Below are 22,607 nucleotides of genomic sequence, written 5' to 3' on the forward strand. Positions count from 1 at the left end.
TATTTGTCAACATGTACTTAATAATATCAATGTCCCTAGAGGATGGAAATTATGTGGCTATGTACTTATTATGTTGGCAAGCTCTATTGTCCCATGACTGGGACTTCCACATTCTAACAGTACTTGAAAAATATGATTTTGCCTTCAAAAAGAGTGTGTGTATGTATTTATGTAGTCTGAGCTGGTTTGAAACTCATAATCCACCTGCCTCAGCCTCGTGAGCACTGGGATTACAGTCTCTTGTGCCAACACACCCAACTGATAATTATGTATTTGAAAGCATCTGTAATACACTGCAAAAAATAAAAAAGAATGTGCAGGAAAGAACTAGTGAAAAAATACTAAAGACAACTTGGTTAAGCCTAATTGTATAAAATACATTAGACAGGTGATAGGTATTGAGAATGAAAAGCATTGTTTTATAATTCATTCTGCAAGTACCTGCAGAGGCCGCTTGGTTCTGTAGTTAACAGATTCTGAGATTAAATGGAGTGAAACAGCAAAGACTTCCAGTGACCTCAGCTGATGGCCAGGAGGGAAGAGTGGCTTGGGGCCACTGGTATAGCATGGGGTGAGGCTCCAACTGAGCCCATGGTGTCCCAGTGTGGGCACGTGATGTGCCTGAACATTGGGGTGTGGCTAGACCGGGGTCCACACGGAAGTCGACAGGAAAGACATGGGTATTCCTGACAAAGCTAACTATAAAATGCAGCGAGAGAGCACAGCTGTGCTGCGAGGTTTTAACGTGTTCAAGATGGACCCAGCCCCAGAGGCTTGCTCTCAGAAAGCGGCCGGGTATCAGAAACACTATCAATTCTCCGCTGAGAGGAGGGGTGCTGGAGGGGCAGTCACAATTAAAGGAGTATGGGAGAAAGCTTTGCCAAGGAAATGGGAGTCAGAGATTGGGAGAGGGACTCTATGAAAGACACTGAAGCTGTGAAAACTTTGCAAGAGGGAGTGATATGTGAGCCAGACGCTGGGGTGGTACGGAGAGGGGAAAAGGCAAGAGAATGAGCCAGGAGACAGATCTGTGCAGTGCCAGGAGGAAACACTGGTCAGCGAGGACTCATCCTGGGGCCACTGGAAAATGTCTGTGTGGCAGTGAGGACCAGAGGCAGGAAGCAGGACACCAGGGTAGCAAGGCCCCTGGCTGAGCTGAGTGGTAAGCCCAAGTATTCAACATGAGCATTTGGCAGTAACCAGCTGCTTGCTTTGGACTGAATGTAGATTATCAGAAAGGGTGTGAGGTTTGTTGCAAAAATCTGGATGTGAAAAGATGGGCGGGGTGAAGAGTACAGGGCAAGGGTTTGGTTAACTGACCTTGGAGACACTCTCTCCCCAGAGCCCATATTTGGGTTGGGTGCGTTCCTGTGGTCCAGGCCGTACACTGGCCACATATGATGGAACCAAGAACAGATACTGGATGTAAGGGAGAGCTGATAAGGTCCTCCTTGAAATACCTCACATGAAAAGGGGTTTGCAGGATAGCGCATTTAAAGACGTGGCTGTCCCAGAAAGGGGGTTTGAAAGCAATGGGAGACAGAAAAGGACATGATTAGCTGACTTGGGAGTCCTTATTCCATGGATTCTGGCGTCAGCCCCGGAGCTTATAGGAATCTGAGCTTGCTTGTTTTGAGTTTAGGCGTGATGAGAGGGAAGGTGCCTTTGCCACAGTTTATGTGTGAAAACTTGCAAGAGTTGGTTTTCTCTGTCTACCCATGGGGCTTCTGGGGATCCCAGATTGGTTCAGCAAGCAGCTTAATTTGCAAAGACATCTTTCCAGCCCATGACTATGAGGGTGCGTTTAAACCTCGTGTGGCTGCGGAGCTACACGTCTATCTTCTTGCGGCACCTCAAGGATTTCATGACAGGAGCGTATAAAGTGGCATCGGAACGCTGGGAGCCTGTTAACAGCAAACAGCGGGCAGGCACAAGGTCTATGCACAGGGCTTCGGTGACAGAGAATTAAAGAGGCGGCGGCCCAGGACGTCTGGAAGCAAAGGGCAAATCTGGGACCTAACTGCCTCCCTGTAGGGTCTGCGAAGCCAACCCCCCAGCTCGCCTCCGGGCTCTGGGCGGAGTGCTCTCTTACCCATCAGCTGTAGGTCGTCTGCCTTCTGCAGCACGGTAACCTTCAAGCTCTCCGAGTTAACCATCAGAAGATGGCCCTCTTCGCACCCAATGTACAGGTCGCTCGTCGGAGTCCAGCAGTGCATTGTTGGGTGAAGCAAAGGGTAGATGTCATCTTTGGGCTTCGGAAGAGAACAGCACCCACGTGTTAAGGCGGCCATGGTGGTCAAGGGCCACAGAAACACCCACCAAAACAACTGCCATAAAGAAGCCAGAGGGAGCCGCCAGGGTGGACACGTGAGCTTTTCATTTTCAACATCAGTGGCAATTCTCTTTCCTCCGTTTTGTTTTTCTCTCTCTCTCTCTATATATATGTATATATTATTTCACTACGAACAACTAAGGCTCTTGTAATCTCGTTACAGATTCTGATGCCCCTTTTGGCAACTTGAGTCCTTGATTGGCTACGAACCCCTCCCCCCTTTTCAGGAAAGACTGTCACTAGGATCTTGTCTTCTGGTCCTACAAAGGTCAGCTTGGGGTCTCTGCTTAGCGGGCTGTCAAAGGCAATGAGATGACCTTTGGCCTAACTCTACGGCTCCTCTAATGTGGTTCATGATCACTGGAAGTGCCTTCGATTCAATAGAGGGAATCAGAATGTAAGTACCCCAAACTCTTTTTAGGCACTGAAAGAGAGTTTGGAGCAAGTTTAAAGTAAGTTGGGTTTTGTTTTTTTTCTCCATAAACGATTAGGGAGTGGGCGTTTCAGGGTTAGTGGACCCCATAGATTGAGGACTGTCCCTGTTTTCTTTTTTATAACCCTTGAAAGACTTGGGTCACAAAAATAGGCCAGAATTTGTTCAGGCTTGCCCTAGATGATGACATCAACTGTTCTCCCACAGCGCTTTAGCACTGTGTTCAGCAAGGAGGGGCCATCTCCTGTCAGCAGAGGATCTGACTCCAGAGCCTCCTCCCAGTGAGCCTCGGAGGGACCCGCCTCCCCAGGCTGTGTCAGAAAAGCTGTCTGCAGTGCTAGGCTGGGAGTTCAGGATACTAGAACGTGGCCTCCCTCTTCCCTCTCTCCTTCTTTCCCTCTCTCTCCTCCCCCTCCCTTTCCCTTCTTTCCAGCTCTCCTTTTCTTCCCCTTCTCTCCTTCTCCCTCCTCTGCATGTCTCCCTCCCTCCTCCTCTCTCTCTCTCTCTCTTCCTTTTTCTTTCCCCTTCTTTTTGCAGTGCTAGGGGCTCATGGTGAACAAGCATTGCTCCATGGAGCCACGTTCCTACCCCACTCCTTTCACTGAACTATTTGAAACGTTTGTATGCATGTCTGTGCACATTTGCGAGAGCAGGTGTGCGCACGTGTGTGCCAGTGTACAGTGGTGTGTGTGCCTGTTTGAGTATGTGAACACGTGCACTCGAGTGTGTGTGTACCTGTGTGCAGGGGTGAGCTTCCTGTGGTTCTGCACAACTAAGACTTGGGCCTTGTCTTCTGGTGCCCTTGTACCCATTGACGTAAACGTTGGCAATGAGCCGGGGGCCCAGCATGTCCAGATTCTTTACGAGCTCTGTTTGTGCTGCCAGACGGTGGTGGCACAGGCCATCAACCCCAGTGCTCAGGAGGCAGAGCACGTGGACCCCTGACTTTGAGGCCAGCCTGGTCTGCAGACTGCGTTAGGGTTACACAGAGAAGCCCTGTCCTGGAAAACAGAACAGGACAGAAGGTCTGCGTGTATGTCCTGCTTTTACTCAGGCACCCGTTCATCTGAGCAACTTTCACCGAGTAGCGAGTAGCTGCTCCTTTCCAGACACTGCTTCAAGCATCCGCATGTGACAGTGAGTAACAGAGAAAATTCCCTTCCCTCGTGGAGTTTCCATACCAGCAAAAAGAAACAGAATAAAAAATAAGTTGCAAGGTTGAGCACAGGGACTCTTCCGTGCTGAGGGACATGTTGGAGAGAGGTGAAGTGGGAGGGCCACAGTGGGGACGTCCCGGCGGCCACTGGCGCAGCAACCTTCCCTTCTAACAACCGCTCAGCTGTGTGATAATAGACAGCACATCGCTCTTTTAGTGTGTACCAAAGATTCGTAGATTAGAAGTATTGACAGCAGCAGTCCTGCCAAAGCCCGTGTTCCTACCAGATTCTCAACTGGCAGAGGCTGTTGATGGTTTGTGTTCCAACAAATGTGCGTTGGCTGTTGGCTGTATGGCAGCCAGTGCGTCCAGTCTGGTTTCTTCTCAGTGGGTCAGTTGTGGAGAAGTGATGGCTAGGACAGACATGTAGGTGACGGGAGCAGTGGTAAGAAAGCAATGGGCTCTTCCTGGCCGAGGGAGGAGGGGGAAGCGAGTTGCTCGGGTGGACCTTGAAATTGGACCAAGGCAGTAGTCAGGGACAAGAAGATGCAGCAGCATTACCATGCTTTAGTTTAAAGGAGGGGGTGGGGCGCGACTTTAATTGTATGACTGACCCTGTTTCATGTCATCAAAGGCTTGAACAGTTAGAAAATAAAAGCCTGAATAATCACCACTTGCCTTCCCACCCCAGAAAGAAGGAAAGGATCAAAGGAAAAGAAAAGCCACTACCAACCAACCAAAGGGACTAGACTGTTGCCTGTGAGTGGCTTTTCTGTGGGATCTGCCCGAGACCCGACTCATCAGGAAAGGAGATGCTCACTGAAGCATAATATTGAAACCCAACTGAGCAGTTCTGATGACATCTGACAGACTACACATCACAGAAAGACTTTATGGCACAGGTAAGCATACTTAACATTTTATTATCTATCTATCTATCTATCTATCTATCTATCTATCTATCTATCTATCTATCTATCTATCTATGTATCTGTCTGTCTGTCTGTCTGTCTGTCTGTCTTGTGTGTAGCCCAGGCTAGCCTGGATCATTTGACTCACTTGCCTCTGGTTCCCTCAATACCAGTAGATCTATATATAAAACACAATGTAAGGATTAAGACTTGGAAAGATTTTGGCTGTGGAAAGTTAAAGTACAAATAGATGTTTTTATTTTTTATTTTTCACTTCTTGTAGGTTTGATTTAATAATATTTTCTTTAACCTATGTACTTGGTATTATTTAAGAGTAAATGTGAGAGCATGTGGATTGTATAAGCTGTGGTCGTGAGTTTTGAGTTTTATAAACGAGTGTGTTGTAATAATGTCTAAGAACACTTGCCAGCTCAGCCTCCTTTTCAAGTCCTCTGGGGCGACACATCATTCTGTTCACTTCAAGACCAAAGATGGAAAACTGGATTCCTATTTTGTACTACATTAAACATTGGAACAATACATCTATGTTGAGGAATATTTGAGTTTATCAAAGAGATTCTTATTCTGTTTTTAAGATTTTTTTTTAAGGTAGATGGAACAAGGAAACAGGACTCTCAAGTTTAAAATTCATTATGTTGGATCCAATTTCTGCCCGGATAACATCTGCTCTTGATTTTCCCCCACACAACTGAATAGGTTTCTAATACCCCGAATAACTAGCATAATGTGTATCAGGTCTGTTTAAAGGCCTATGATGTGCCATTCTGGCGGTGGCTACAAAAAAGGTAATGGGATTATTTAATGCCCGTAATATTATAAAAGGCCCCAGCTTGCCGATTTTTGAGACTCTCACATAGATCAAGTCATCATCGATTTCTTTGCCATTAGCACTCAGGTCACAAGAAATGACCTTCTAGGTGCCGAAGAGGTGGCTCGGTAGTTAAGAACACAGGCTGCTCTTGCAGAGGACCTGGGTGCAATTCTCACAACCATCTGTAGTTCCAGTTTCAGGGAATCTAATGCCCTCCTCAGGCCTCCACGAGTCCTAGGCACACACAGTACATAGACATACACACAGACAAAACACTCACATACATGAAATAAGAAATTCAAAGTTAAGAAAATAGAAATTGCATTCAAAGGAAGGAAGGAAATTGAGGCGTTTGAGTGATAATCTTTGCCTATATATGGGGCAATCACTAATCAGCGTCTTGTCTGTTTTCCTCACTGTACATGTGTATATAAAATGAAAGGCCAGCTCCTGGGAAATTAGATTTTTAAGTTAAACTCCATCTGACATGACACAGAGTCATAATACTGCAGCATTACATTGCTGCTTTCGGAAAGCGGTGAAGCTGCATGGAGCAGGAGGCTCCATGAAATTAAGCTTTTTGGTTTATTCATGAACCTTGTTTAACACAGCAAGGTCTAGGCATTCCTGTTTCGGTGTAGCATGGTGTGGTGTGGCGTGGCGTGGTGTGTTGTGTGGTGTGGTGTGGCGTGGGTGTGGTGTGTGTGGGTGGAGGTGCATTCTTAGAGGCTAGAGGCCGACCGTGGGCATCTTACCCTGCTTCACCTTGCTTCTTTAGGTGGGGGCTCTTGGTGAAGCTACAGCCCCTCCTGAGGCCCCCTCCCCGCTGTGTTGGGCTAACAGGTGCACAGCTCTGCACTCGGAGCCTCACTTGAGCTTTGTTTCCGGTGCTACCTTCGTGAAACTGCACAGAGGCATTTACATGAGGTTTAAAAGATGCCATAGCATCTTCCAAAGGCAAAGGACAGTTGCCTAAATTTTAAATGTTTCATGTTGGACCCACTATTTAGTGTGAAGTATTAGGACTTCTACACATTTACTAGAGAGAGGAGAGAGACAGAGACAGAGAGAGAGAGAAAGGGAGAAATTGGAGGTTCTAGACGCCAAATAACTGGCAGAGTGCCTGGTTTTTACTTTGCTGCCCCCTTGTGGCTAAGAGCCGGTGGCACATGTTCCAAGGCTAGAAACTGGGCTGCACAGTAGTCATGCTTCCTAATCTGCAAAAGCGAATTACGTCCATTCATTAGAAGAAATACTATGAACATGATCTTTCCTTCTGCTTGCCACAGACATATGATAATCTAGTCTTTCACGATGAATTACTTCCGCTCACAGCTTCATTTTCTACAGTGCTGTTTCACTGGGCATATCTCCTCCGCCTTTATCCACTGGCTAGTTTCACAGAACAGCTTAACAGGACCAGTGGCCCAGAGGACTCATCCCAAACGCCTTGTCTTGCGACTTCCTTGCCCTGTCTTCCTCCTGACCACAATTCTGAGCCACATTGACCATTTCTGCCCGTCTACCATATGGCTCTTTTCTCTGTCCCTCCAACATGCCAGGCCATCTTAGCCAGGGCCTCTGGACGTGCTGTCCCTTGCACTTGAAACATCCCTTATTCTTGTAGCAGGAATGGTTCCTTGAGCTCTGAGTCTCGAGAAAGCAGGTCTGGTGTATGGCAGTCCCTTCCTCGCCACCTCGCCCTGCTGTTGCAGTTGTGACCTGTGTAATGGGTCAGGGTTTCTCTTTGCTTTGTTGTTAGTCTGTCAGGGTCATTCCTGCTTGGTCACCATGTGGTCCCACTGCCTGAAAGAGAGCCCTGCTACCTGGAGGGAGCACGATGGAAATGTGTGGAAAGAAGCAAATGGCCGGGGTGGGGTGAAGGAGCATGGGTGTGAAGCTGTTGACAAATTCCCCCTCCGTGGTCCTCCAGGCATTAGCAGTGTGATTCTTCTCCATCCCTCAGCCTTTCTCTGCTTATTCACCAGCCCCGCCCCTTTGCTCCCCTGCCACATCATCCTTAACAGGGCACAGGAAGTCTATCTGCCAGCTCCCACTCTACGTCTCAGCTGGCTTCCCAGTCCTTCAACATCAGTAGGTTAAAAAAAAATCAGGGTCACAACTGCCTGTCACCATCTTCCTGGTCATCCAGACTCCAAAATCAGCATCACCCCTGGGTGCCCCGTGCTTGCCAGCATCTCCCCAGTTGTCCAGACTCAAGCAAGTGGAGTCTCTGCTTCTCAGAGACTCAGTAACAATCAAGATGGTCCTCCATTCCCAGCTGTCTCATAACCAATGACACCTCACTTCCAAGACTGCCTTCTTGGAGCAAGCAAGATAGTTACCCTGAACGTTTCTGCCTCTTCTCCCACCAGCCCGGCAATGGCTGACAGTGGCATTATGGGCCCATAAATGAGGTCCTTGGGCAGTGAGGTGGGGAAAAGCACATCTGTTTCATTTAAGAAGGTCCCATCTTCTAGAGGAAGCTTAACCATCCTGTAGAGAAGGGAGACACCAAAACAAATGGAGTAACAGCAAGCAGTGATGGGCAGAGGTTGTGTGTACCAGTGTGAGATGGTGAGGGTTCCGCCATAAAAACATGGAGAAGGAAGAGGCCAAGAAAAAGGGTTTTAAAATGTATGCCATGAAGTGACAAGTTATGAGCAGTTAAAAGCTAAGTGCATGGGGACTAAGCTGAGAACATCTAAAGTTAACGTGTAAGGCGGAAACTGTGAACAAGTGCTGTGGGGAGGCCTTGGGGGCCGAATAACCAAGAGGAGCGTATCCTTCTCTTGCCAAGGTGACAGGTACCACTTGGGTCCAGCAGAGAGAGTTGCTGACATGCAAAAATTTTGGTTCTAAAATGCCGTCTGGATATTTGTTGTAGATGACATTTATGGGAAACATCTCAAAATTTGAATGTTGGCAACTAAATCAAATAAAAATGCTGTGAGCTGAAACACACACACACACACACACACACACACACACACACACACACACTGATATAGTCTGAATCCAGCCATCTCTGAAATGTCTGCTGACAAAAATTCATCTTCAAGTTTATCGTATATCTACTTTCAGCCTGTGTGGTTATAAAGGTGGGTCTGGGGGCGGGTGCAGTGCAAGCACTGAGACACCACAGGCAGTGCCCGACCAAGAGGGTGGTGGAGAGATGACGGTGGAGAGATGGGAGAGAAAGAATCGAGCAAGCAAGTGGTAGAGAGAGGGGACAGGAAGAGAAGTCTCACTGCTTGTGCACTATGAAAAAAGGCAGAACTAGAGACATGAAGGCAGTGAGGAGCAGCCTGATGTGAGAGCCCTGAGCACCTGCTGAGGCCATGGTGATGTCTGAGATGCTGCCGCCGCCCAGGGCCATGTTTGGGTTTGTTTTCCTGCTGCAGCTGGGGTCTGGGTTGATGGCAGTGGCCAGCACTACCAGTGTATGAGGATGTGGGGATCTTTACTGCAGCCTACAACCATCTTAATGTCGGAGGGCTCCCTCTACCCACCAGCCACCACACACTGGCACCAGTGGTAATGTGGGCACAGGGGAGCTGGCCCCACCCCTCATCTGTACAGCGTGTGTGTGCACTGTGTGAAGCCACTTAATTCATCAAAGTGGCCCAATGATGGTTGTGAATTCGAATGAGGACTACCACATGGTGTGGAACAACAGAGGCCCCTACCTTGTCCTGAAATGATGCTCCTGGTTGCTTCTTTCAATGGTCCACACGCTCACTGAATTTGGACTTGACAAACATATTTGCTGCCAGTTCATGGGGTTGAAGGACATCTGGGTCACATCCATTCCAGGATTTGATTTCCTACACAAGATGACCCCGGTTTCCCAGTTCCTTAGATGGAAACAGCATTTGATGAAAAAAAAAGTTTGGGTTAATACTATGTCTGGAAAATATCCAGATTTAAGACAATTCACATCAACTGGGACATAGTTTGTCATATAATTTACATAACCCATGACATAAAAAACAAATTTTTAAGTGATTATGTTTAAATAAATCCCCTCTAAGTAATGAAATTCTATATATGTTAAATATTGTATCATTGTACCAGGGCTATTTTGTCCTTTTTTTTTTTAATCTGAATTTAACAGACTCAAACCTGGGGAATGGAAATATCATCACATTTGCTGAAGAGTAGGTGTTGCTTCTAAATCTTTAAGTGCTGTGTCTGAGCTCTGCATGTGGACCTGGCTCTCCTGCACTCACTGATGACAACAGATCACTTACTGAATTAAAAAAATTTAAATAGACTGTTATTAAAGACAAAAGTGGAAAGTCCAACTATTTTATTTTGCTAATAAAGACTCAGGAGCCAGATGCTGGGGTAAAAGCTGCTAGCTCAGAGGGGCAGAGAAAGCACCCACCTGGCCTTCCTTCTCAGCTCAGGTCTGGATGGAAAAAACCAAAAGGTTCACTAGCTCAACTGACAGCTCAGAAGGAAATGCCAAAAAGCCCAAGGCCACAGCCTTGCTAGTTTGAAGCCCCCAAAGCCAGGAAGCTGAGAACCTGAAGCCTAAGCTAAAGCCATGAGCTAAAAGCTCCTCTTTCTTCTCCATGCTGTCTTAAATACCCCTCAATTCAAAGTCCCTCCTACTCTTTAATTCCTGATAGCTGGTTTCTTGCTCTGCCTCTTGACCTAGGGTTAACTTTATTAGATCCTGTGTACCTAAAGCTCTTGGATTGAAGGTGTGTGTGAGGGCTGGGTGAACTACACCATAATCACCTGTTTATAATAAACAGAAAGTTCTTGGACTAAAGGTGTGTGATAGAGCTTAACCATACCAAACAATAAACAGGGTTTTTATAGTTCACAGTTTTGGGGTTCACAGTGGAATCAAATATCCTGCAACAATGGAGTACTTGATTTGTCCATTTGAGGAAATAGCCTCCAATTCTTCCAGCTAAGCCCTTTGATGAAGGAGTGGGAAACACACACACACACACACACCAGAATGTGGAGGTTCTGTCACCCCCGGTGCTGGCAGAGCAGTGATTAGGTAACGGTGTTTCCTGAACTTGCCTTGTTCCCACTGTCTGAAGTGTCTACAGTCTCTATGGGGCACCTCATTATCCCCTCAGCCCCAGTTTGTCAGGTGCCTCGACTCTTCTACTGATGAAGAGGCTGTCCAATTCTGTGGACAACTCTTTTTTGACTGATTCCACACTTCATCTGTGTCTGAATTCACACCTGATTCCAATGTGCCCAAGGACACACATGTAGGCCCTCGGCATAAAATCTAGCAAGGTGCAGAGGAGTCAACAGCCTATGAAATGACTCTTTCGTCAGTACAACACACAAGTCAGTGGACAGACAGACTCCCCCCCCCCTTCCCCCGAGGCCGCCTTCAAGACAAGCGATGAGAGCAACACCCTAGCAAGAATGTAACAACAGGACAGTGAGAAATGGCCACGGGATACTGAGGAGCCACCATATGGTCCAAGGGCAGCTCAAGCCCAGATACCTGCCCGTGAGGAAAGGCACTTCTTTCTGTTAGTCAACCCACAACTGATGCCTCAGTTGCTCAGTCAACATCTCCACTTACTTGTCTTAGTCAGCCTCAGGTCAGCTTGCCCCTCTCCCACCCCAACTCTCTCCACTGCCTCCTTCAACTTCCTTCCTCCCATTATTCCTTCCTGTTACATAGCTTCCCTTTCTCTGCCTATAGGATAAACAGTGATGTGTCCTTTAGCATAGCTCATAGGTAATTGTGTCCAAGCATCTATAGGCTGAGAAACATTAAAAATGGCCGTCAAAGCAGCAATGGGAATTGACTAGGCACAGAAGAGTTTCAGCCCTCAGAAGGGACCATGTCTGCCTGCACACAGAGCTTGGAATTCTGGTCTCTAGAACTGGAAACAATGAATTTGTTGCTTACTCTTTGGTATTTGTCATGGTGATCTCAGAAAACCAATATGAGGGTCTGTTTAAACACCGTTTCCCTTCCCAGGAATCCTTCCTTGCTTCCCCCTCCACTCTTGGATTGGATGCTGTATCTGCTGATACATGCTCCCATGTACCTTAGAAACAGGAAGCTGTGAAATATATCAGGCCCTTCAGACTTGAACTCTGCTTAGCAATTTAACAAGTAGCTTACAGATTAAACAGTTCAAACACGGGGAAAGAACATTGGTGCTGGGAAGCATTTCCAAGCAGCTTTCCCTGACAAAAGTGGATCTGTTCCTCGTTTTAACCCATGTCTCTGATACTAAAAAATAAGAACAACACAACAACCCTAAACTTTGCTGTCCTTGTGCATGGATGAGCAGGCCCCAGGGGTAAGGACTAGCATGCTTTATGAGGTGGAGTGTTTTATCTAAGAAACAGCTGACACTGTATGACCTCGGTCAAGTGCTGTGGCCCAGAGACTTACAGAAACTATTCTCGCACTCCACCTACCAGTATTTAACCACCCCCTCTTTAGTTGTCTCTGGGTGTTTGGCTCCTCTTCTTTAGTTGAGCTCACTGTCTTCTCTTTAGTGGAGGCTCACTGTCTGTGGGTGTATGGCCTCTCCCCCTCCTCCCATTCATAGGTGCAGGTTCCTTGGATCAGGAAGACAGCTGTCATAAGGAGATCAAAAACCTTATCTAAAGAGACTCTAGATAGTTAACATGCAGCTACATGGTATGCCTCACGGGATAGCAAAGAAAACCACTGAGGTATACAATTAACAGATTTCCAAACCATGAGGGTGCATGACAGCAGACAGTTGAGAATATGGCCTCTGGGCTGGAAGTGTGTAGAAAAGGAAAATGAATCCTGAGTGACAGGAGCTCACTGGAGGCTGGCTGGAATGAGAACGAGAGTGGGGGAAGGGAATGTGTGGCAAGGAACAGGGGTGAGGCTTTGGGAGGCACAAGGAAACTGTGGATAAGGAGTGCATTTGTTGTCCTGATTATGGTGTGGCTTCAAGGGTGCTTGCATGAGACCAAATCTAAACTTTATGCTCTGTACACGAACAGTTCATATACACTGGTTATATCTCAGTAAAACTGAGTGTGTGTGTGTGTGTCTGTTTGTGTGTGTGTGTGTGTGTGCATGTGTGTGTGTTGCTAAGTACAAACTCAGGGAATTAAACATGACTGGAAAACATTTCACTGTGAGCTACACCAAGAGTCTTCAGTAGAGTGCTCCCTCCCTTCCTCTTCCTGCTTCTTCCTCTCCCTGTTTTTTCTTCTCTTTTCACTCCCCAGAGTTTTATACTTTACATAGGAGCCCAGGCTGGCCCAAAACTGTGTAGCCAAGGCTAGCCTGGAAGTTCTCACAATCCTTGTATCTCAGCCTCTCAGGTGCTGGGATTATAGGTGCAGGCTTCCACACTAGGCTCAGCTTTTGATGTCTCCGAGGTTAGGAGCACTGAATGCTCTTCCAGAGGACCTGGGCTCGCTTCTCAGAACCCACATGCAGACAAATACCCACTAAAGTAAAATAGCAAAGTAAAGTAAAGGGGTACATAAGTCAAATTTGGCTCTCTGAACTGGGAAGCTTAGATTTTTGTGTAGAAATGCTGGTGTTCAAAGACTGCTTCAATCATCCCAGGAACATTTTGCACTTCCCATTTAAAAAAAAGATCCTAACCCCCAAGGGGGGAAAAAAATCCCAACCCCCAAGAGAGTTTTATACCATACATGGCAGAGAATGCATCTACAAAGTTGGCCACTTGAAAGAGCTGAGCACAGACACGTCTGTCTGACCCACAGGTTTCTCTACCCAGACTGTTCTACTCTGAACATGCTGCTCTAGTGTTCCCACGAACCATTCACTTTAAACTGATCTCAAATACACAGACCATCCTAATTTCAGAGCAGGCAGTAAACGTGCTAACAAATCAAAAGACTCATTTGCTTTAGGGAAAACCGAAACTTTATGTACGTAGAATTGCATTCTTAACCCTGGTTAAGGAAATACTGCACCAAATGTCGCTAAATGGTGTCATGATGTTTTGCCCTGACAGATTTCATACCTGAGCATAAGAATAACATTGAATCATATGACTAGGGTGTTCTTTCTTTCCATTGTCCCCTGTTTGGGGTTTTTGTGTGTACACCCTTTGGTAAAATCCAGAATGAAACCTGAAGAAAAGGGCACCTCAGGTTGTTGGGACTTACCAGAGGGCCAGCTCAAACTCCGGGAGGGATGAGAAACTGGCCAGGTAGTTGCCACAGTAACTGAAGCAAAGAGAAGTGTAGTCCAGGAGGATGTTGCCTAAAATACAAAATCCATGACAAGGACTTGACTGTCACATCCAGATGAACTCATGGCCTCGCAGAGTTCTTGCCGTTCCTAGTGACTGGCACACATCTCTAAGGTACTTTGCCAGGAAGTAAGTGACCTCCTGGCCTTCGGGTAAAATTACATTCAGAAAGCTGAGAGCAAAGCTTTTGTTGGCAGTGGTTTTGTGTTGTTTTCCTTCAAACAAGGTTCTCCTATGTAGTCGAGGCTAGCTTCAAATTCATGATATCCCTGTTTTTGTCTCAAAAGTGCGAGGACTATAGCCTTGCTCCACCTCACTTAGTAAGATCCATTTTTATTCAGGTCATTAGGTCTTTGTCTTCAGACAAACTACACTATAGTGTCCCAGCCTGATTTGAAGTCAAGGACCGACCCCTAAGATGTCTCATAAATATGAGACGTTGGGATTAGAACAGTTGCTCAAGCTTCGTGCATCTTGGGAAGTGGTAATAATTCTAGATAATATATCAAATAGAAATTATAAATAGGGATTTATAAATCTTTAGGCCATACCTGGCCCTCAACTTAGTTTCTCCTAGTTCTTTAGAAGAAATGCCTGGCTGAAGGAATGCCAACACTGCTTTAAAACCCTGGCAATGGGATGTTTACAGGCTGGGTTTGGGGAGGCTGGAAGAAGGACAGGCTCATCTCCGTCTAGCAGGGACAGAGCTGATTTCCTTTTGACCACCTTTTCTCTAGTGTGGTTGCACAGGCCCAAGTTCACCCTTAACATTTGTGCCTGTGTGGCTGTTCTGAGTATTTTAATAATTGTTTTTATGCTTTCATCATGGGATTTTTAACATATTCACCACTGTTCAGGTACCAAGGGTGTGGGCCATTTCATTTTTATAATACTCTTGGCTCCTTTTTACACACAGTTCTCTCTATATTTCAGACCATCACATTTCCTTAAAATTGAGTTCTGATTCTCACAGTGGTTCTAGTTTATGCTCCACCGTCAGCAAGCAAGAGGCTACAATTTCTCCATATTCTGACTGACCATCATCAGCCCCCCCAAAAAACTGTGAACCTGACTGGAAGAAAAAGCCCCTGAATTTAAACCACACCTCAAAACTATCATCTCTGTTGGCACAGACTATTGACCTGCCAATGCTCTTCGGCTATAAATTCGGCTGTTTATGTTTGTCAGACAGTTTATTGTATTGGTTTGGTCTTCTGATTGACAACGAACGACACTGATGACATCCTTGATGATGTATTTCAGTTTTTATTGTGTGGCTTCTTCTAGGGAGTTGTTGTTCAATACCAAATGCTGTCTGCTGGTTTGGCTTAACCTCTGTTGGCTCGCCCAGGGCTGGGGCCACAAAACTAAGCTGAGGACATCTTAAACATGGAGCATGGTTGAAGTCCACACAGTTCCCAGTTTCCGGCTGGATCGTGTTTTCATTAAGGTGTCCTTGTCTGAGAAGAACACAGACCAGGTTCTCCAGAGACAACACGTGAACTTGGGCGACGGTGCCGACTGACCAGACACCTGTCTGGCCCATGTGCAACCACGGCCTGTCAAGATCACGCTTCCTGACCACGCTCACGTGGACTTGCATTGTTAGCTTTGTTTGAGGCAGGGTCTTGCTTTTATCAAGTTGTGTTACACGGAGGCAGCTCTCATTAGACAGAGGGGACGCGCAGCAACCTCCTTGTGTGGAGGTTGGCTGTACCTGTGACTGATTCAACAATAACACAACCGACAGTGACCATGAATGAGTGCTTGAGGTGTGTGTCTGTGCACGTGCGTGTGTCTCTGTGTGTGCTCTTGTGTGCATTCCTCTAGGGTCACCACAAACTTAACATTAGGCATTAGCATGTGTTTAAGAACAGTGAGGTTCAGACTTGTCAATTACCCAAGCACCTGTTTGTGTTAAAATTGCAATAAAGTACCAGGAAAGAAAAAAAAAAAATACGGTCCCAGAAAAGGTCAGTTCTCTAACCCTGAGTTTCTCATTGTTTAATACTCAGGAATCACCTGAGAAATCTTGTTAAAACTAAAGTGTTGGTTTGGTAGGTCTCCTCCGGTGGGAGCCAATTTGTGTGTGTATGAGTGTGTCTATGTGTGTGTTGTTGTTGTGGGTTTGTTGTTGTTGTTGTTGTTTGTTTTGAGGGAGTAGTTGTTTTCTTCTAACTTGCCTTGTCTGGTTTCCAGATCCTGGGCCTAAATGGGCTTTTTCAGCCACTAAGTTTCCGGGTCCACAGGTGTGTGCCACCCCAACAGGATGATTGTGCCCTTTTGGGTAGTTTCCGAGGTAGCTCCGGGGTTGACCAGAAGCACACCACGCCGGCTGGTGAACTCGGCTAAACTTTAGTGGTCCGCCTGACTGCTTCTGCTCACAACATTTCACAGTACAAACCGCCTTCGTCCTTTAGTACTCAGGTGTGGTGGTGCACCCTTTCATCCCAGCCCTCGAGAAGCAGAGGCAGGTGGATCTCTGAGTGCAAGGCCAGCCTGGTCTACAGAGTGAGTCCAGGCTACCCAGGGCTACACAGAGAACCCCTGTCTGGAAAAACAAATACCCTTCCATTCTGGGGGTGGGGTGGGGCAGCTCAGGAGGGTCTGCCAGATACCTTTTAACTTGTTTTTTCTGCTCAGGGCCGGAAAGGCGTATACGTGGATGATGGGCTTTAGCCTGCGGTCAGAGAAAGCCACAACCTCACCAGAAATGTTAGTTGCCACGATGCCCACAATCCCATTAATACACTGGAGGACAGTCTTGTTCTTGGTGTCGAGGTTCATGAAGATCACGAAGTTCCCAGAAGGGTAGCAGATGGTGCGGTCATTGACAAACTGAACGTTCTGACTGGGGAATCCTTGCACCCATCTTTGAGAAAAGATAGACAGCCATCAGTATCATACACGCTCACTCGTTTCCTTCTTAACACAGCATCCAGAAAGCCATCCCAATCTTTGAAATACATCTGTTTCATCTTTAACTCCCTTTCTGCAACAGTGTTTCAGATGGACACACACGCTTACTGTGACACCAGTGACACCAGTATGAGTCAACACTACAGACGTTTCAATGTCTTGGGCCAGTGAGATGGCTCTAGGTGAAAGCGAGCTTGCGGTGTATCAGGGTTCTTTTCTTTTGACTTTTTTTCTTTTTAAACTGAACTGAAAAAGCATCTAAACAACTAAATTAAGCGTCTAAACCAACTAAACAAATCAAAACACCCTTTGAGTAGGACAGCACCCTATGTGGTTGTAAGCCGCATAAACTGCTTCATAGATTAATCACAAGAAGAATATGCGGCTTTGTTTTAGACCCAAAAATACACGTAAATGCACGAAACAAAAGGATATGAAATCCACAGGAGCAGAGGGGTTAGAACAGAAAAGGTACGTTTTAGGCGAGGATTCTGTGGTGCGTATATAGTTGGAAGGAAAGTCTGAGATAAGGAAAATTCTGTTTTATTTACGTATTAAAGACATATTTGAAAATGGAGGAAAGAGAGTGAAGGACACGGGCTTTCTGAGTCCCCTCATGAAATGGAAGCACACAGCAGTGACAGAGGACACTGCATCGCAGCAACCCCCCCCCCCCCCCCCGGACGAGGAAGGAAAGAAATGTCTTGTTACAGCTCTTCCAGATTCCTGAGGCTCAGCACCAGGGCACGGAAATCCTGAGGGAGGGAGTGGGAAGGAGGATAGAGGAGGGCTGTAGGAGCTGTGGGTCTGGCCGCGCAGGGGAATGCTGAGAAAGGAAAGGGGTGCAGAAATGAAGGATGGAGGAGACAAATACGGGGCAAACAGGCGAGGGTCCCCGCAGCAGGACTGCGGTGCGGTGGGAAACCGAGGGGCAGTCATCCGGTGAGGGACCGAAGGGTCGGACGGAAGAGGCCGCACAGGGGGCTGGGAGGGGAGGTGGAGAGGAGAGTCTGCAGCGATGAACCCAGGGTCCCCCAGCCCCGCGCGGCCGCGGTGCCGCACCTCACCGACAGCGTGGAGCTGATGGCGAACTGCGGGGAGGCATCTTCGCGCTCCCGGCCTTGCGCCATGCTGACTCTCAGCCCACCGGGGGCTGCGGCCGTTACGCCGCAGTCCTGCTGGTGGACTAGGGAGCCCGCGAAGACGCCACTGTTTACACCCGTATCCGGGAGACCGGAAACCCCGCTCCCATTGGCTGGCTGGCCACGCCCATAGGCGAGCGGGAGCGGAGCGGATCCTTGGGTGTGGATGCTGGCTGGAGTGGTTCTGACCCATTAGTTTGGCATGCTGCCCCCGGCTGCGTGGCTCCTAGAGACGCCCTGGAAATATTTATTTCCCGGTGCTGGCTGAGCCCGTTTCCTATCCCTAAGAAAGCGAGAAGCAGGAACTTGCCTGAGGTTACAGAACCCAGGGCTCAGTGGCTGCAGAACACTTCAGGTGTCTCCCGTTAGGAAGCTGGCAGACGGAAGTAATCCAGTGAGTGATAGGCCATGCTCTTCTCCGCTCATCCCCTTGCCTCCTCCTCCCCTGTCCTGTCTAATCCTTTTCTTTCTCTGCCCTTCTCTCTCCTTTCATTCCTTCTCACCCGGCCACTGTCAACCTAAAAAGCAAACAAAACAAACCCCAAACAAAGGTTCTCCAAAGAAAGTAGTATGTATTTGGGAATGGCAGAGGATGGCCCCAGGAACATTCACACCGTAATTGTATTATAGCTCTGAGGGGAAAGGTATCCTGGCAATCCGGAACCAAAGAATACTAGCACAAAGCCACAACACAAAACAAACCTCACCTAATGGGAGGGAAAACCCAAGAGGGTCTCTGCCTCTGCTTGGGAGAGACACAGTAAGGAAGAGAGCAGAAAGGAGGCTTTATATAGGGTTTCTTGAGGTGCGGAACTTTCTAGGGTGGCTTGGGGTGGGTGAAATTTTTGTGGCTTGATCTTGGGACAAGCTTAGGGAATAGTGGGATTTTATGTGTAAGGCCAGTTTCAACAAGTCAGGGGAAACTGAGGCAGGGTGTAGAGTCAGCAACTGATCACTCAGCAGATTTTTCTCTGATTCACTAGGGCGGTACTTTCTGTGGCCGGCAGAATAGTCTTTTACTCTTTTAATTTACTGGAGCATGCAAAATAGAAAAAGAAGAGAGGGAAAGAGTCTCTCTCTCTCTCTCTCTCTCTCTCTCCACACACACACACTTGATGAAGCAACAATAAGCTCTAAAAACTTCACACATATACACACACAATTGGTAGATGGAGCAAAGCTCCAACCAATTTACATATATATGTAAAGTTATATACATACATACATACATATGTACATACATACATTCATATTGGGTGGGTGGAGCAAACTCCAACAAATGAGCTCCAACAACTTTATATTTTCTTCCACAGCATATATAGCCCAGCAAAATATTTCAAGCAGTACAAAAATCACAATGTGGTTTCATTCTATTTTTCTTTTAGTGAATTATCATGAATAATTTTACCTGAAAAATATTTTACATATTACAGGAGAAGAAACCATTATTTTCGAGAACCCACACATATTTGTAAATAAGCGACCTATTATAGATTAACAAAATATAAGCAAGCTAGGTAACTTTATCAGCCAGTTTCTCTGTACTGGCAGGCTGCAATTCGCAGTTACAAAGAAAGGATCATTTATCTTATTATTTATCTTAAAAAATGATCTTATAAATATCTTGAAAGAATCACAAACCTAAACTTTTATGTAAAAAACAATCAGTCATTGCTACTTTAAATACTCAAGTTACACATCTCATTAACAATTTTTTATTAAATTATATCAGGTAGCTGAGGGGAAAAATGAGTACAAGAAATTAACCATCTTGATCACCAGCCCAGCTTTAGTGAGAGAGTCACATCAGCCAGTGCTAATCAGCCTACTACTGTTCTTGTTCTAGACCTCAAAAAATCCCGAGCTCAACTGTCATGAGTGTGCCTTTCTGAATTTCATATTGTTCCTTATGATTTTCTACATCAGAGCCAGTAAGAAAAGCATCTTAACCTAAGCTTGCTAACAAACTACATCTCTAAATTCTTTCTGAGGGTGGTGGCTGATTCATTGATCTGCTCCAGCAGCAATGCCTGAAAGAGATCAAGCATTGCTATTGTGAGTGACAGTGATACTGCCCAGTGAGGGGATGGAAACCCTTAAGAGTTTTCTTACAATTCATTATGCCCTGAGGACATGCCCTGAGGACTTCATGCTATTATGGAGCAACCACCATGGTCTTGCTAACCTGTGGGCTGCATTCCATTAGTTCTAAAGCTGTTTTGCTATATCCAACATGGCTTTCTGCTCAGGGATTGGTGAGATTCTTGGGGAAAGCTCAGGGATTGGCCCTGGTCTTGGGCCTGTGGTCAGGTCAGGGTCAGAGTATTTTTCCTTTGGCACTGGTCTTCTGGGTCAAGTCAGGGTCATGGTGTTCTTTCTCTGGCCCTTTTACCCTATGGTAATAAACTATGAATTGTTCAAGCAGGTTGAAGCAAGGGAAATTTTAAAGAGAAAACCAGGAAACAGTATATCAAATCCACAGCAACTGTGTTTAATAACAAGAATGATGTAATGATGTTGAGGTAGAACAGGAAGATGGGAAACTATGGAGCCATGAGATAGGGGAGGGCCCTCTAGCCTGAGTGTGGCAGCTGAGAACTCCAATGCTGTTAGCATTTGCTTGAGGCCTTACTCCCTTCCCAGCGGAAGACTTGAAGTTTCTGGGGCTCTCATCCAAATTTCTCTTTCAGTACAAGTTCACGCCTAAACCCCCTTGTGCAATCCTGGCCATACCTTGTTATTTAAACCCCATTCAAGGCACCTCCTATAATCTCACATTAAAAAAAAATGCTGGTTTTAGTTACCTTTTGAGATCTAACTCGAGAGCCACCAAAACTGTATATGGTTAATGCTAAGACACTCAACTGGGACTCTCTTGAGAAGCCCATGCCCACACTAGTCTGTGGGTGTTCTTGGTGTGTTTTGCTCATTCCTTGAGTTCTTCCATTCTTTCTTTTCTTGAGGCAGCCTCTATGCAAGGTTGGAATCTTCAGTTATTTGTAGTGACTGGTATCAGGTAAACCTTCTCAGCTTGTTTCTTTGCTTACACTTGCATTAGTTGATACAAGTTACTCCATTTTGATTCTAACAACTTTCACTTTTCTTTGACACTGACTTCTCTCCTTTGTCTCTTTCAAAAAGCATTTGAGCATCCCTCAGGTAATCGGGCATTGTTTCAGTCACTTGGAACAAAATGCAAAATTTCTTCTGTGGTGAAACCCAGAGGAGCTGGGAAGAGATGTGCTTTGTTGTCTAAATACAGGCTTTTGCCAGATGGCACACCAGGGCCTGCTGCTGCTGACATCACCAGGACACAGAGCCATGGGAAAATAACGCTTTGCTGATATCAGAATGCTTGGGTGATGGTGGCTCACTTGCGTAGCAATGATTTAACCCTTGCATTTCCCAACCTGAGCACAGCTGGCCTTTTGGACTGAACTAAGGTGGTGTGCCCCGCTCACCGGAGGAAGCTGAGCTCCGCCTCTGACAGCAGCACTTCACCTGTTGTGAGTATCCAAACAGGTCTACATGGGGAAGGGCAAAAAATCTAGCTAGCTGAAAGATATGAAGTCAAAGTATTAAACAATGTCGAACTCTGGTCTTCTAGTTTGCTCTGAGCCTTGCAATGGGCTGCGGGACCACAGCTGTTGAGAAACTCCAGGCAGGAGGAGGAAAAAGTGCATACTTGCTCTGACAAGCAATATGGCAAGTTCACTCTGTAGTGTAGCCTGGAACAAGGCATTTTCAGATCATCAGTCAGTCTACAGGCAGGGCTAAGTCCTATCTACTCAATGGTTGCAAATGGAACAGACACAGTGGGAAGACACTGGGCCTTTCATCCCATTCTGGCCGCCCACCAGGTAGCGGTGTGGAAAGAATCAGCGTTTTTAGCAAAAGCCTTCAGGTTTCTGCAGAGTAACCAGGGCAATCCATTACAGCACCTGTCGAAGATGTGGTTTTAAAGGAAACCTGGTGGGAATCCAATAATGTGCTGCTTAGTGGCATGACCTCAGAAGCAGCGGCTTTTGAGTAAGTCCCGGGAGAACGTGCTGACAAACTCTCTGACATTGGAGTTGATTCTGGTTGCTGACCTAAGGAGTCTCAGTGGGATCAGATCCTTGCTAACACTTCTTACTCTTTGTTTATGGATGGGACAGCCTTCTGAAACCCCACTAGGTTCATCTTGGTTTAGTTATAAGGAAGTTATGAACATTGGCCTTGGCACCTACTCTAGTGTTTTGTGACAATGCTGTTGACAGCATGCGTCTATTGGGTAACTGGTTAAAGCCTCAGAGCTTCAGTTCCGTTGTTTGTCCTCTTGCTGGGTTCCCTGTCTATCTCACCTTGTCTTAACGTCTCACAAAAGCTTAATGACAGTAACACCTATCAACACATTCTATCTTTATCAATTGATCTGACGCTCTGTTGACTGCCTAGTCCTTCAGGGTCTTTTATGTTTCTGTGTTCCTTTGGACTAGAGACCTGTGTTTTCTTAAACATGTGCATACTCTGTGGCTTTTCTGCCATGATGAGTTGAGAATAAGTGCTCTGTTGTGCTCTATGACAAAAGCTTAAGTCAACAGAAAGAAAGGGCAGATGGAGTACTGACTGTAGTTGGCTTTAGATGATATTCTCAAAAAACTGAGATTTAGAGAAGTGAGCT

The 22,607-nt window shown here is 46.3% G+C and overlaps 1 protein-coding gene across 5 annotated transcripts in view; it reads right to left on the reverse strand.

The window, feature by feature from the left end:
• Cfap43 (cilia and flagella associated protein 43) overlaps positions 1 to 17,988 on the reverse strand; it is a 77,551-nt gene extending 59,563 nt beyond the window's left edge. For 4 of the 5 annotated variants that reach the window (XM_055591707.1, XM_055591710.1, XM_055591709.1 and 1 more), the window contains exons 1-6: positions 17,865 to 17,988; positions 16,502 to 16,755; positions 13,798 to 13,894; positions 9,354 to 9,521; positions 8,010 to 8,160; positions 2,093 to 2,252 (exon numbers count right to left, since the gene is read on the reverse strand). In XM_055591707.1, the coding sequence (XP_055447682.1) occupies positions 2,093 to 2,252; positions 8,010 to 8,160; positions 9,354 to 9,521; positions 13,798 to 13,894; positions 16,502 to 16,755; positions 17,865 to 17,932 (898 nt within the window). In that variant the 5' untranslated portion in view covers positions 17,933 to 17,988. The remainder of the gene's footprint in view (positions 1 to 2,092; positions 2,253 to 8,009; positions 8,161 to 9,353; positions 9,522 to 13,797; positions 13,895 to 16,501; positions 16,756 to 17,864) is intronic. The other variant, XM_055591706.1, reaches the window with a different exon arrangement.
• Positions 17,989 to 22,607: the final 4,619 nt, after the last annotated feature.

The sequence above is a fragment of the Psammomys obesus genome, unplaced genomic scaffold (assembly GCF_907164565.1).
Source record: "Psammomys obesus unplaced genomic scaffold, mPsaObe1.curated_primary_1811, whole genome shotgun sequence".
Classification (NCBI taxonomy): domain Eukaryota; kingdom Metazoa; phylum Chordata; class Mammalia; order Rodentia; family Muridae; genus Psammomys; species Psammomys obesus.